Raw genomic sequence first — 12,839 nt, forward strand, 5'->3', positions numbered from 1 at the left:
CTGTATCAAATATCCAAAATATTCTAACTTGTTTTATTTTTATTGTTGTTTTACTTTATAATAAACTTTTGATGGAGTTTTGTTCTCTGAGTAGGATGTTTTGGTCTTCACAAGCATGTTCTACCAACAAGTGTAAGATACAGACCTCCAATCAACTGCCCATTGGGATGGAAAATAGCTGAGCAAAGTAGTGGGAGAAAAATGGTACACCTAATGGTAACGGATACACATTACAGGATACGCAAATACCAACACATCATAGAGGACCAAAAGATGAAGCTACAAAGAACACTCACGTCAGAACATTTGGAAATCTTGACAACAACCATCGAGATATCATGCAAACGACAGAGCGAGCAAAGAAGAAACATCCTAAGGAAGAAACTAATCAAGATCTCAGAACTATCTATGGAAGAAAACACAAACAACTGCGTGATCAACCTGTCAAAACAACCACTAACAAATATAGAACACCTACTCCGAAAGGGATTAAACTACAACACAAGCGACGCGTCAAAACTGGAATTCTTCGCAGCACTAGAGTCATCACTTAGAACTTCCGGAATACGCGACCAAACCATCCAGCTCAGAGAACAAAACTCCATCAAAATCATTCACTTGAGCTACAAATCTTCTCCACCATTTTATGATAAACTCTTTCGTTATTGACATTTTAATAGCGATATAATAGATAAAATAGTTTTAATCTATTCTAATATTCTTACAAGATTATTAATGTTAGTAAATAAATCATTATTATTTAGATTATGGATAGAAATAAATAATTTTGAGATAATAAAGAATATTTGTAATTCAAGATTATGATGTTAAAGATGTTGTATTGCATAAATCATCTTGTTCAATAAACATAACATCAGCAATATACATATAATTACAATATAATTGTAGATTTTTGCAGAAAACAAAAAAAATTAAAAAAAAACACAAAAATGAGATGGTGGCGAAGATTTGTAGCTCAGGTGGATGATTTTGGTGGAGTTTTGTTCTCTGAGCTGGATCCATCCATCTCAGCTCAGAAAACAAAACTCCATCAGCACAGAAATGAAAAAAGAGCAGTTTAATTGAATTATTTCCTTCCAAATCTTACAATATTAATTAATCAGTATTAAGAGAAGGTAGTATTTTGTAGAAAGTTTTTTGTTTAATTCCAGTTAAGGAGTGACATTAGAATTCCATTCGTATTTCAGATACTATAAAAACATCTAAGAACAATAAGAGTTGCATTAATGAGGTAAAATTAGATTAACTGAGTTAGTTCTTGAACAAGAATATCGCTAAAATATTTAAATCCCCAAATGCCCTGGAAATGGCGAGGTTGGTTTCAGATGGACAAGCATATATAGCCACTACCAAATATGTCCTGCTCATTCCCTACTCAAGGCATAGGACTTTTTACAAAATTGAGAGGACAAAAAGCAAATTTCCAGTGATTGAACCGGGTTGGTGGGTACGGAACACTTACCAAGGGGAGTTGGAAAACCCTGGTTCCAAACCAATGCTCCACATAGGCTACAGGACCCTGAGGGACCAAACGAGATATGAACTTATTCCTCGTCACCACCTCGTTCTATGAGATCGTATAGCCTAACGTTGTCCAACTGTTCCGTGGATTAAGGCTCGAGATCAGGCTTGGGGTGGACTCCAAAGAAAACCACCTGCTTCGGTTTGGACACCTGGCCAGTATTCCAGCACACACGCAAATCTAGTGTGGAGCATATATATTTTGGTGCAACTTCGCACCAATACTTAAGTGTTTAAACAAATAAATACAAGATTTGGAAAAATAGTTCAAAAACCGAAATCTGTAAATATCCACAGATCAGCAACCTTCAACTCTCCTTTTGGGTATACCTACAACTACAACATTTTACTTTATTTTAAGCGATAGAAACCAGGTTTTTGTCTATTTGACCAATGAAAAGTCAGTCAGACAGTCAGTACCAACGTGGAACTTCGTACGTACGTACATCAGTTCGAGTTCTCATACCACATTAGCACACAGATACAATTGTCAATTCAAATTCCGTAGTAGTAAAGGCAGTAAAGGTATAAGCAGTAATCGGAAAGATTAGGGTTTGAACATGTTATTCAAGGAGTATAATCCAGTGAAATAAATTTGGAAAGAGAAAGAGAGAAAGGACATGAAGAATTCAGAAGATTAGAATTTGGGAGAACACAAAGAGTGGATGCACCTGTGCCATTGCAAACGATTTGGAGTCATTTCACTCAAGGTCTCTAACTATCGGTTGCTATCGTCTCGCGAATCCCAACCAGGTAGTCTATACGTACTAACATGGCTCAGTCCACTTACCAGTGACTTCATGGATTTGTGCCATGTTTTGGTCTGGCCGCCCCTAGCTTTCTCCCAACCTATTCCTACACTATAAAGCATAGCTCATCGGGACAGTCGGTGGTTGAAACGAACACAGAACTATAAAACGGGAAACTGAGATGGAGAAAACGAGAAGATATAGATTCCAATTTATATATAACTTACGTCAAACAAATTGTGGAAGGTAAATTTAGTATTTAGATAAAATCTAGTTTTAAAATTAAATTCGTAGATTCTGAACTGACATGAAAGAATGAATAGTAGAGGTAAACGACAATAAAAATTCCCAATAATCTTGTAAAATAATAAGCGTCCTGTGGAGTTCAGCCAGAAATATGTTACGTACTATCGTTTCTGATATAAACAGGTCATACAAACAACAGAATGAATCTAATGCAGCAAAATCTTATTCTCTATCTACTCTTGAAAAGATAAATTTCTAAAGGTGAATAAAATTATTTCAACAAAATCACCCAAAACATTACAAGGTATTGAACATAATTAGAATATTATGCATTTGGTTTACTCTATAATTTTGCAGTTACTAAGTGATTCATTCGCCAGGTAAAGTTTTGTATATCTGGCTTGAATATTTATATCCCCTGCCTAAAAATGACTGAAGTGTTCTAGCTTCGATGAACTGGTGTATGATTGATATTACGTCCATTTTCATTTATAATTTATTGAAATAAAAAAAACTTTGATCCTAAGGGTTCCTATGACTACATCCCAGTGATGGAGGGACGATATGACATAAAATGTAAAATTTAATTAAGACGTAATTTCTACTGCAATAATACGACTTTTTTAAATGCTTCTAAAATTGATTACTTGTTAGTAGGCAAATTTGCAAAGGGAAAAATACAACTATCTAGTAGAAGCATAAATGACAACCGGCCGCTAAAAACTGTATTTCGGGATCAATCACCATTATTTCTATGATAAGCTCTTAGGCTGACACACATTTACTGCTTTTCAACCTTAAAGGTAAATTTTTCAGTACCAGTTTAGTCAAAATCTCTACTAAATTTATAAGCAAACTAACATTGAATACCAACGTCAAAAACAATCCCCGGGTATACTAGAATATTTTAGAGATTACTAAGCAATATTTCGTCCACTGGATGCAGCATTAAACAATACAGCATAAAGACTTTCCCAAAGCTTTCAATATGTTCTATTGATAAATGACCCCAACACTATAAAAACACATAATATATTAATATCATAGAGTTGTATATAAGACATTGAAATATCGAAAATAAACAAACAACTACAGACATTCTAACATGAAATTTATGAACAAGAACACTTCTTTAGTAGATGAAAATAAGTTTTATTTTTATGAGAGTATCTCTGTATCTATGGTTAAATTTGTTAGATAACAAAATTACTTTCAATATAGTGCTTATGATTTACAACAATGTCTATCCAAGTGAAATGAGAAATTATGACGTCGAATATGATTGGGATTGATTTGTGCATATAAAGTAATACTCAAGTAGACTTTTTCTTGTAATCTTTAATAGCAGCCTGGATAGCATCTTCGGCAAGCACTAAATATCAAACAGAAAAATAAGAGAAAATACTCGAACCAAAGAAAATTTTAAAAACATAGCGAAGCAAGAATGTGTAGACACCTATATATATATATATATATATATATATATATATATATATATATATATATATATATATATAAACTACCAAGATCAATTTTCAACCATGTCAACTTGAACTATAGCTTACAGCTACCCGACACTGATCAAATAGGCAATCAACTGTTTCATAAACTGGTGCCAAGTTTCAGTTTGTCAGTTTTCAATCTTCTAAAGTTACTCATATCCCAGTCAACATTACACGTTGAAATAGACAGCAAATAGACACCTTTTTAATAAATCCAAGCTAACTAAGTTGATGAAGATTTACAGAACTCGAATTTAGTGAGTAATAAAGATTTCACCAACTTTGAAACTTAATTAGCCTTGAACAAAAGAAACATTTTTTGATAAATTTACAAAAACGTACCATTTTTGAATTGTCTTAGGATGAAGAGATAGAGATTTAACTCCAAAGAACAGGTATTGTTATGATAAACCCAAAGTGATGCAAAGTTTACTTCGTCCTCATTTTTTACACACAACACAAGCTATAGAGATTCGAGCTAACAATCCAATTCATAAAATTTACTTAGGTTGTGCTACTTATTAGTATGTTTTATAAAGAAACGCTACATTCAGAATAGGTTAACAAATAATGAACGTAAAATTAATTGGTGCTGACTTACTAGAACAGTGCAATTTGACAGGTGGAAGTTTTAGTTCTTTGGCAATATCACTATTTTTTATTTTTGCAGCTTCATCAATTGTTTTGCCTTTAACCCATTCAGTTGCCAGTGAACTGGATGCAATTGCGGAACCACAACCAAATGTTTTAAACTTTGCATCTATTATTTTCCCATTTTCATCCACCTGAAATTAAAAGAAATGCACCAAGAATAGATTTTTACGTGTGAAAACGAGATTAAAAAAGGGAGAATAGTTAAAATACCTGGCATCTCACTACTGTTTAAACATATATATAAATTTTACGGAAATATAGTAAATAGTTATTAGATTAAAAATGTGAGGTTCGAATTTCCTATTTTTGTCTAGACAACGGTTTAAACTTGAAAAATAAATCTATAACAGTACCTGCCTTCCGTTGCTGATCATTAACTCCACACAAGTTTACAAAAGTTAACACTGAGATATAAACGAATCTTTGTCTTTTCATCTGATAGTCAACCTTCTAGTTCCCTGTTTTTACAAAGTCTGACAAAAGGATCAGCAATGTTGGGATCGTTAGGAATTATTATGAATTATTTAAAAAGGATACCAATGGAGACAAGTACTCTGAAGAACTATTCCTCATTACATCAAAAAGCATACATCTTGGTGACGTAAGTCATACTTATGTAGTAAGTCTTGTTTGAAGTATAAATTTGAAAGTGATCATTATCATCATCATAAAATCAAATCTACTTAGCAAATACCTAAAACTGGTGAATGTTGGACGATTATTTCTGACTGAACTACCTCAGTTGTGATTTAGGAAAAAACTACTTCTACAGAACACAGGAAGACGTGCAAGTAGCATGTCATGGTTCATGTAATAACCTATAAATACATACTTAAAAATAGTTTTACCTAGAATGGATGCCTTACCTTTATTTGGAGCTTCATAACATCTCCACAGGCCGGTGCACCAACCAAACCAGTACCGACAGACATGTCTTTCTTATCGAATGAGCCTACATTACGAGGGTTCTCATAATGATCTATGACATTCTTGTGATACGTCAAAGCATGCTGTTTTATACATTTTGTAATAGCTGACTGGCATATCCCGAAACGAGAAGAAATCATCGTGTAAGTTCGTCAATTGACGATTATTGTATACAGCACTAAAAAAACACAAACTAAGTATCGAAAATCAACACAAAAAATGAAGGAGAAAGAGCTATTTGCTGAGATTAAAATATCGAAAAACCTCAAAACGTAGTAAACAATCCCGCACACAAAATACAAACTATAATCCCTTTTGTTGAAATAAATTAGAGAAGTTGAAGTTATCTGCCTTAAAAATTCATAAAACGCTAAATAATCGTACGTGAAACAAGAACTTTTGAATAAAACTACTGAGTCTATGCTGGTGATGTCATCAGCTACCGAGGTATTGTATTTAAGCAACTAATTGTAATAAGAATGACTGAATAAAGTACATGATGAACGAGTGCATCTATGTTATGAGTAAAAGTGATTGATAGTGAGACGTGATATGTGTTGTTCTAATTTTCACAATGGGAATCTTTAATATTCTAGACGTAATATGGTGAATTTACCGCCTATGAAAGTCAGTAAGTAACTACCATGTAATTTTGGGGACATTCTTGTTTACTCAGTAAAATAGCCAATTGTTACCATGAGATTATCTTACATTACGTTAGTGAATGTATCAAAACTTGAAACTAATTCTCATCATTATTTTCGATAAATAATATTTATAATTATTGCCAAGGTTTGTCCAGACTTCCAACAAAAATACATCAATGATCGAATTCTGTTGGTCATTATCAGGAACTAAACAAACACGACCATGATTAACAGTCAGAGATAGACAAATGTAAATATATTAGTCCTGCAGGGGGGGCTATCAGAGAAGTAAATAGCTCGTAGGTAATTTTTCTGACTAGCACAGGTTGACTAAGGGTTCGGATCAAGAGAAGAGTAATATTTTCCTCAGAATTTCAAGACCTTACCGATAAGTCTAAATTAGCAAGAAACATGGGCTCAGAAATTCCTCCTGATAGTCTTTAGTCATGTAGTATCAAGGTACGAAAGATGTGCTTTGCGATCAGATTATGAGTTATCAACTTAACCGCTGGGAAACATAAACATACAACTCGAAAACCACACACAGATCTGTGCAATAAATAAAATTTAGATGAATAATAATATTACACAGCTATGAAAATTATTGTTGATACCCTACAGGTTTGTAGTCACCAAGTATAAAGTCGCATTACCCAAGGCCTGGTAGATAACGCAAGAATACGACAACCCGCTACAGTTTATTAACAATTTGGAAACTGGCAATCCATACTGATTTCAAGCTCCTTAATTTCTATACTGTGATCAGTACTACCCAAAATTCTGACAAACAGACATAACGGTAAAAAAAACAGTGAAAATAGGATTAAATAAAGATATTGATAAGATTAACCAAAAGTGAGGTAAAGTTTAAATCCTATATCGTTAATATTTCTTGACGATATTTTGATGTCTGACTAAATTTTGAAGGACATTTTTACCCAAAATCATAACATTCTGTAATAATTCCGATTGCTCTTAGTGCTATAACTTGACGAACTGGCGCATCGGTCATCCGAATCCTACATCTCACCGGGATAGGTGTTAGTAGTAGTCTTGTGTTAGACGAATAGTGTCACCAAAATGAACTTAACCTCTGAAGGAAATCCTTCAAACCTTCCTGGAATTGTCACTGTTTATTCCACTGGCCTCAACAAAATGAACGGTGAGTGTGGCGATTCGCTTCTACGCAGAAGGTACTTTGTGTACAAAATGAACATGCAGAGTAGCGTGTGAGGACTACAAAGGTGTGTCGAAAATCCAACAAACGCATGAAATGCAATTACACTTAAAACCAAAAGTAATCGACAACAATCAGCAGTGACACAAGCTTCACATTAAGACGGTCATAGAATCGAGACTCAAAGCAGTTAGTTTAGCCGACTAAACTTCCGATTTCAGTGTATTCCTAAAAAGAACCGCAGTTTCCTTTAGACCGAAGGAAATTTTTAGGTTATTAGGCTCATTTTTCATAAACATATTATAGGTATTTACCCAAAGTGATAGAATTTTCCCCAATATTGAGGATATATATTTGATATATTAAGGGAGATTGGGCCGCTACAGTAACGTTACACAAAAACCCAAGAATAGATAAAGGTCAGAAATGAAGAGCAACGATATTTCCGCTATAAAATAATACTGTATAGTAATTTCCTTCACTACAGAGACAAATAGTCAGCTTCACATGAATTCATACGAAACTGATTATTTGAGGGAGCTTTCAGGACCAGTTTGTATTAAATACCCCATTATTATCTCCAAAGAGAGTTCGAGCCCTTTTCAGTTCTGCTAACTGCATGGCCCGTATTACTGAACACAAGCGAATAGTCACGACTTAACAGATCATGCATACCGTTACGAAATGTTCAAGGAACGCACGCTTTTTCAATGATGAATATTCTGACCTGTCTTCAGTCTTCAGTCATAAGGATAGAATATCTGCCGACCTGTATTTATCCCTGTAGTTTGAAATACGGTAAAGTTCTAATCTCTTTTTTAATATATTAACAGAAGGTGCTGATACTACACGTCCTGGTAGAGAATTCCAGTAATTCACTACTCTGTTCGAGAAACGAGACTCCAGGCGTAGACGGTTTGATCTTGGTTTTTGGACTTCAGACTACGTTCGGAAAGGACTTTGATCTGTTTTACCCTAGCCTCAAATTTGAATTGCATGCGGTGAGTTTTGGCATCCACGTCAGTCCACGTTCGAGTGCGCCCTTCAGCTCATCTCCTTCAACAAATGGTCAGTCTGATTTACATTGCAGCAGTATATAAATCCTCAAAATAAACAATTGCGAATGTCTCCGACAATAATACTCACCTCAGTAGTTTTACTGGACACACCCTAGCTGAAGGCTATCGGTCACATATCCTCACCAGATCTCAAGCGCGTACATTGTGGTGTTTGAATGAACTAATGATTCCTTTGTACTTGTTGAATGCTTGATTTCGAATTCTAAATACAGTACATTCGTTTGTGGTTATCTAGTACTTCTTAATCCGATTACGATATTTCTGGGATTCTTAGTTCATACTATAATTCGAATACTCCTGATTTTCATGTACATCGTGCTACACATCCCTTTCAACTACTAGTTAGTTTAGGACAAACGCTTCTGGACATATCAACAGATTCCCAAATATGTCTTCAAACCCCTCTATTTCCGACTTCTGATTTAGCCAGTTTGGTGTGCTGTTGGTATGGTGTCACGCGTAAAGGCGTTGTCAAACTCCGAGTACCTGTTGGATCTTTAACATATTGCTCGACTCATCGACCATTTTCCAAATGTGTCTCCGGACCGTTTCACTTCCGTTTCGTGGTTTGAGTGGCTTTGAGGTAGTCGTAAATGAGTTTGGTTTCTGATTCTTATTTGAAATTCTTTCTCACTGACGTAGTTTATGCAATATTATATTTAGACCTAAAAGTCACGAAATAAGAGATTTATGGATTCCTAGATATAATCGACGGACAAGAGTTAACCTAACTTCTCCGTGACGTCAACAAGGTTTGGGGATGAATATGCTATCAACCTCGCAATGATAACTACCTGAGGGAAATTAGATGAAGCCGTTTTGAAAACATTGTAGTGTCTAGTAATAACATACACATGCATGATCCATCTTGTCTTCTGAACAAGCTAAAATAACTCGTATCACTCAGGACAGTGACAAAATATTATGTGCTTCTACGACACGAACCAGAGTGGCATTTGTACGAAATATTGATTAATTTTTGCTTGATGGCCCATTGATTTCGAATTCCAAATATAATACGTTCATTTGTGCCCATCTAGTTTTATTTGCTTTAAATTACACTGTTTCGGGAATTCTGAGTCAGTACATTGTTTCAAATACTTCTAATTACTACATCGGCTTTGCAATGGAGCCTGTGATTGGACAGCTGGATATACATTCAAACTCTGAGGCTTTCGAAGATTACATAGAAAGGTTTGAAATCTGGAGTATGAGCAGGAAGAATATTAAGGATGATAAAGTTGTTTTTCGTTTTTTCCCATTCATCGGGAATGGTGACTAAAGCTCACTAAAATCGCTAGCATTCTTAGACAAGCCCATTTCACCTCCCTACGCAATTCCCGATGAACTACTACTCAATCATGTGAAGTGCATTAATTTCGAATGCTATGAAAGAACGTCAAAAAGGTTGGAGACGTTTGTTTTTTAATTGAAGAAACAGTCCGTCAAGTGTGATTTTGATGACCAACTTCAAGTGCATCTGTGTGGTGGGTTGTTTTCTAGGATAAATGATACGAATGTATGACGATAATTAATTCAGAAACCGAAATGAAAAAGCATATATTACATATAAGGCAGTCAATGAGCTTGATTTCCAGTCAGTGAAAATTTATAATACTTCGCACAGCACCGTGATGAACTATACTCTCAGGATCATTCAATCTCATGCTTGTTTAATGATGGTTCTCATTCTCGTGGAAATGTGAAAAATGATTTGTCAAATAATTGCAAGGCAGATTACACAGTTGATCACAGGTTTGGTAAATGCTCATGCTGTGGTAAATTTCACTCACGTAACTCAAATATTTTTTCATGTCAAATGCTTTAATTGTGATAAACAGAGACATATCAAGTCGGTCTGTAAATCTACTGTCAACTTTTCTACTAGTGGTGTCGAATCTTGTAGTTTCAGTTTTATAACGTTGAGTGTATCCAATTGTCGTTTATCTTTATTCACGATTTCGGAAGGTAATTTCCATAATCTGAAGCGATAATATACCTCCCTGTTACCATTCCATGACTCTGTTGTTGACACGGGCAGTATAGAGTCAAATATCCGTCCAGTCAAACGAATCCTCGTTAGCCTTGTATAACTCTGAAATTGAACGAACTTATGTTTCAAGTGATATTCATTGAGTTGGCTGCTAAGCCGCAAAAGGCACTGTTGGGCAGAATACAAACGAACTGACAACAATGGAGCGTACAAGAAATACAAACATAGAAGGAACATATTCACGAAAGCTATAGGAGAAGACAGGCTTCAGTACCAGACAAAGATTATGGATAAATTTGTCTGTAATCTGAAAAGCCTATTCCGTTATGCAGCCTTTCTTTGTCAAGCCAAAACTGGAGTTCCCCAACTGCTAGGTCCTAACGGCCCGACTAATAACGACCGCGACGCCGCTAACCTTTTGGCTGAACAGTACTCTCGGACATTTCTCTTTTTTTCTTCTTCAGAAATTCGCTCTGAGGGCACAGCTATGAAACTTCTGACGTCTGGAACAAACTTGAAGTACGTGTCTCCTCAAGGTCACGGTTTACAGCAAGCGCCCTATGAGTCTACTTTATAACAACTATAAACTTAATAAGTTGCGAAGCATCTTGTGAACCAACAAGTGTTGTAATTTGTAGATCATGCCTGTAAAAATGGCGTGTACCTGCGCATGCAGAAATATATATTATTATTATTATTAACCATACTGAGGACAGCTTCGTCTGAAACTGTACAGGACTTTCCGTGGTAAATCTGGGCGCTGACTTGGTGTTCCGGAAACTGCAGCACCTAAGAAAAGACGTTTCTCCTGGCCCAGATGTGGTTCATTCTGCTATACTGAGGGAAGAAGCTTCAATCCTGGCAACGCCACTTAGCGTAATGTTCCCACACTCCATAAGCCGAGGCAAACTACCGTAAAATCGGAAGCTGGCTCACATCACACCAATTTTCAAAGGAGGTCGACGCAGCAAACCTTCAAGTTACCGACCGGTGACTCTTCTCTCTATACCTTCAAAAATCATGGAGTCCCTGATATGCGATGGTATAAATGACTATTTGCAGTCCTTAAATTTCTTTTCACCCCAACAGCAAGGTTTCAGGAGGGGTGACTCTTGTATAACCAACCTGCTGACTGGGGTGGACAGATGAACAAGCATCCTTGATCGCAAGTGGAAGGTTGATATCATTTACCTTGATTTCTCAAAAGCTTTTGATAGGGTCAACCATATATGTCTTATCAATAAGCTCAAGAGATTGGGTATTTGACCACCTCTAATTGATTGGCTCACTTCATATTTGAAAAATCGACAATTTAAGGTTAGGGTTAACTTCACTTTATCTCCGGCTATGGAATGTCCTAGTGGAGTCCCCTGGGGCTCAGTACTAGGACCCCTACTCTCCTTGATCTATATAAGTGATCTTCCTCAACAAGTAACGTCAGAATTATTACTTTTTGCAGATGACGTGAAACTTTGGAGAGAGATACGCAACCAAGACGATATACGAGCACTTCAGGAGGATCTGACTCGACTTCAAAGTTGGGCAGACAAAAACGGAATTACCTTTAACACTTCAAAGTGTAAAGTAGTCCACGTAGTATTTCCTCCCTCACTCCAAAAGGATAAGGACACTCTGGAGCGTATCCAACGGTGAGCCACGAAGTCAGTTCAAGGACTCAAATTCAAACCTTATGAAGAGCGCCTCCATTCACTAGACTTTTACCCATTAGAGTATAGGCGTCATAGAGGTGATTATCTGATGGCTTACAGTATCCTTAACACTTCTGGACATCTTAAACACCTACTTAAGCTTAGTCCCAATACTAAGCTAAGAGGTAACACCCAGAAATTGGAGACACAACATAGCAAAACGGAATGTAGACATAACTTCTACTCCTTAAGAGTTGTCAAATGCTGGAATTCGCTGCCAAGCGAGCTAGTCCAAGCGACTTCCCAGGAGTCCTTTAAAAGGCAATTTGATCCATTCTTAAGGTCTAAGGATATTATCATACAATAATTTACCAACTTCTGTTTCCTCTTTTATCGTTAATATACCTAGGTTCCTGCCTGGAGGTTTTAGTGATCCCCTGCTACTAGAAACGAGAGCCTGTTTAGGGAAAGCTTCTTCTATTCCGTCCACAACCATTTGAACCCTTCGAACTCTGTGTTCAGGGTTAACGATAGGATATTCACAAACCATTATGGCTATCTGTACTAAGCTCAACGAATAAAATAGTCAGAATACGGGAAACAGCTTAAGACAATCCCAATGAAGTTTCAGCCAGTTCTCAGTCAGCCAAGAGCAGTGATTGCAGATAGATAGA

At 36.1% G+C, this 12,839-nt stretch overlaps 1 protein-coding gene across 1 annotated transcript; it reads right to left on the reverse strand.

Moving 5' to 3' along the window:
• Positions 1–44: 44 nt before the first annotated feature.
• MS3_00004479 (uncharacterized protein) lies at positions 45–8,410 on the reverse strand. Its single transcript, XM_012936598.3, has 4 exons — positions 8,120–8,410; positions 5,560–5,798; positions 4,641–4,824; positions 45–3,909 (listed from the first exon to the last, which is right to left on the reverse strand). Exons 2-4 carry the CDS (start codon positions 5,758–5,760, stop codon positions 3,851–3,853), a joined length of 444 nt encoding a protein of 147 aa, XP_012792052.1. The 5' UTR covers positions 5,761–5,798; positions 8,120–8,410; the 3' UTR covers positions 45–3,850.
• Between the last annotated feature and the right edge of the window lie 4,429 nt (positions 8,411–12,839).

Source organism: Schistosoma haematobium, chromosome ZW (assembly GCF_000699445.3).
Source record: "Schistosoma haematobium chromosome ZW, whole genome shotgun sequence".
Taxonomy (NCBI): Eukaryota; Metazoa; Platyhelminthes; class Trematoda; order Strigeidida; family Schistosomatidae; genus Schistosoma; species Schistosoma haematobium.

Excerpts from the sequence above, each read along its gene's own strand:
- MS3_00004479 (XM_012936598.3), bottom strand. The coding sequence starts at position 5,760 with ATGATTTCTTCTCGTTTCGGGATATGCCAGTCAGCTATTACAAAATGT. Across the intron at positions 4,825-5,559 it reads TTATGAAGCTCCAAATAAAG|GTGGATGAAAATGGGAAAAT; the intron begins GTAAGGCATCCA and ends TTTTAATTTCAG. Across the intron at positions 3,910-4,640 it reads TGTCAAATTGCACTGTTCTA|TGCTTGCCGAAGATGCTATC; the intron begins GTAAGTCAGCAC and ends TTTGATATTTAG.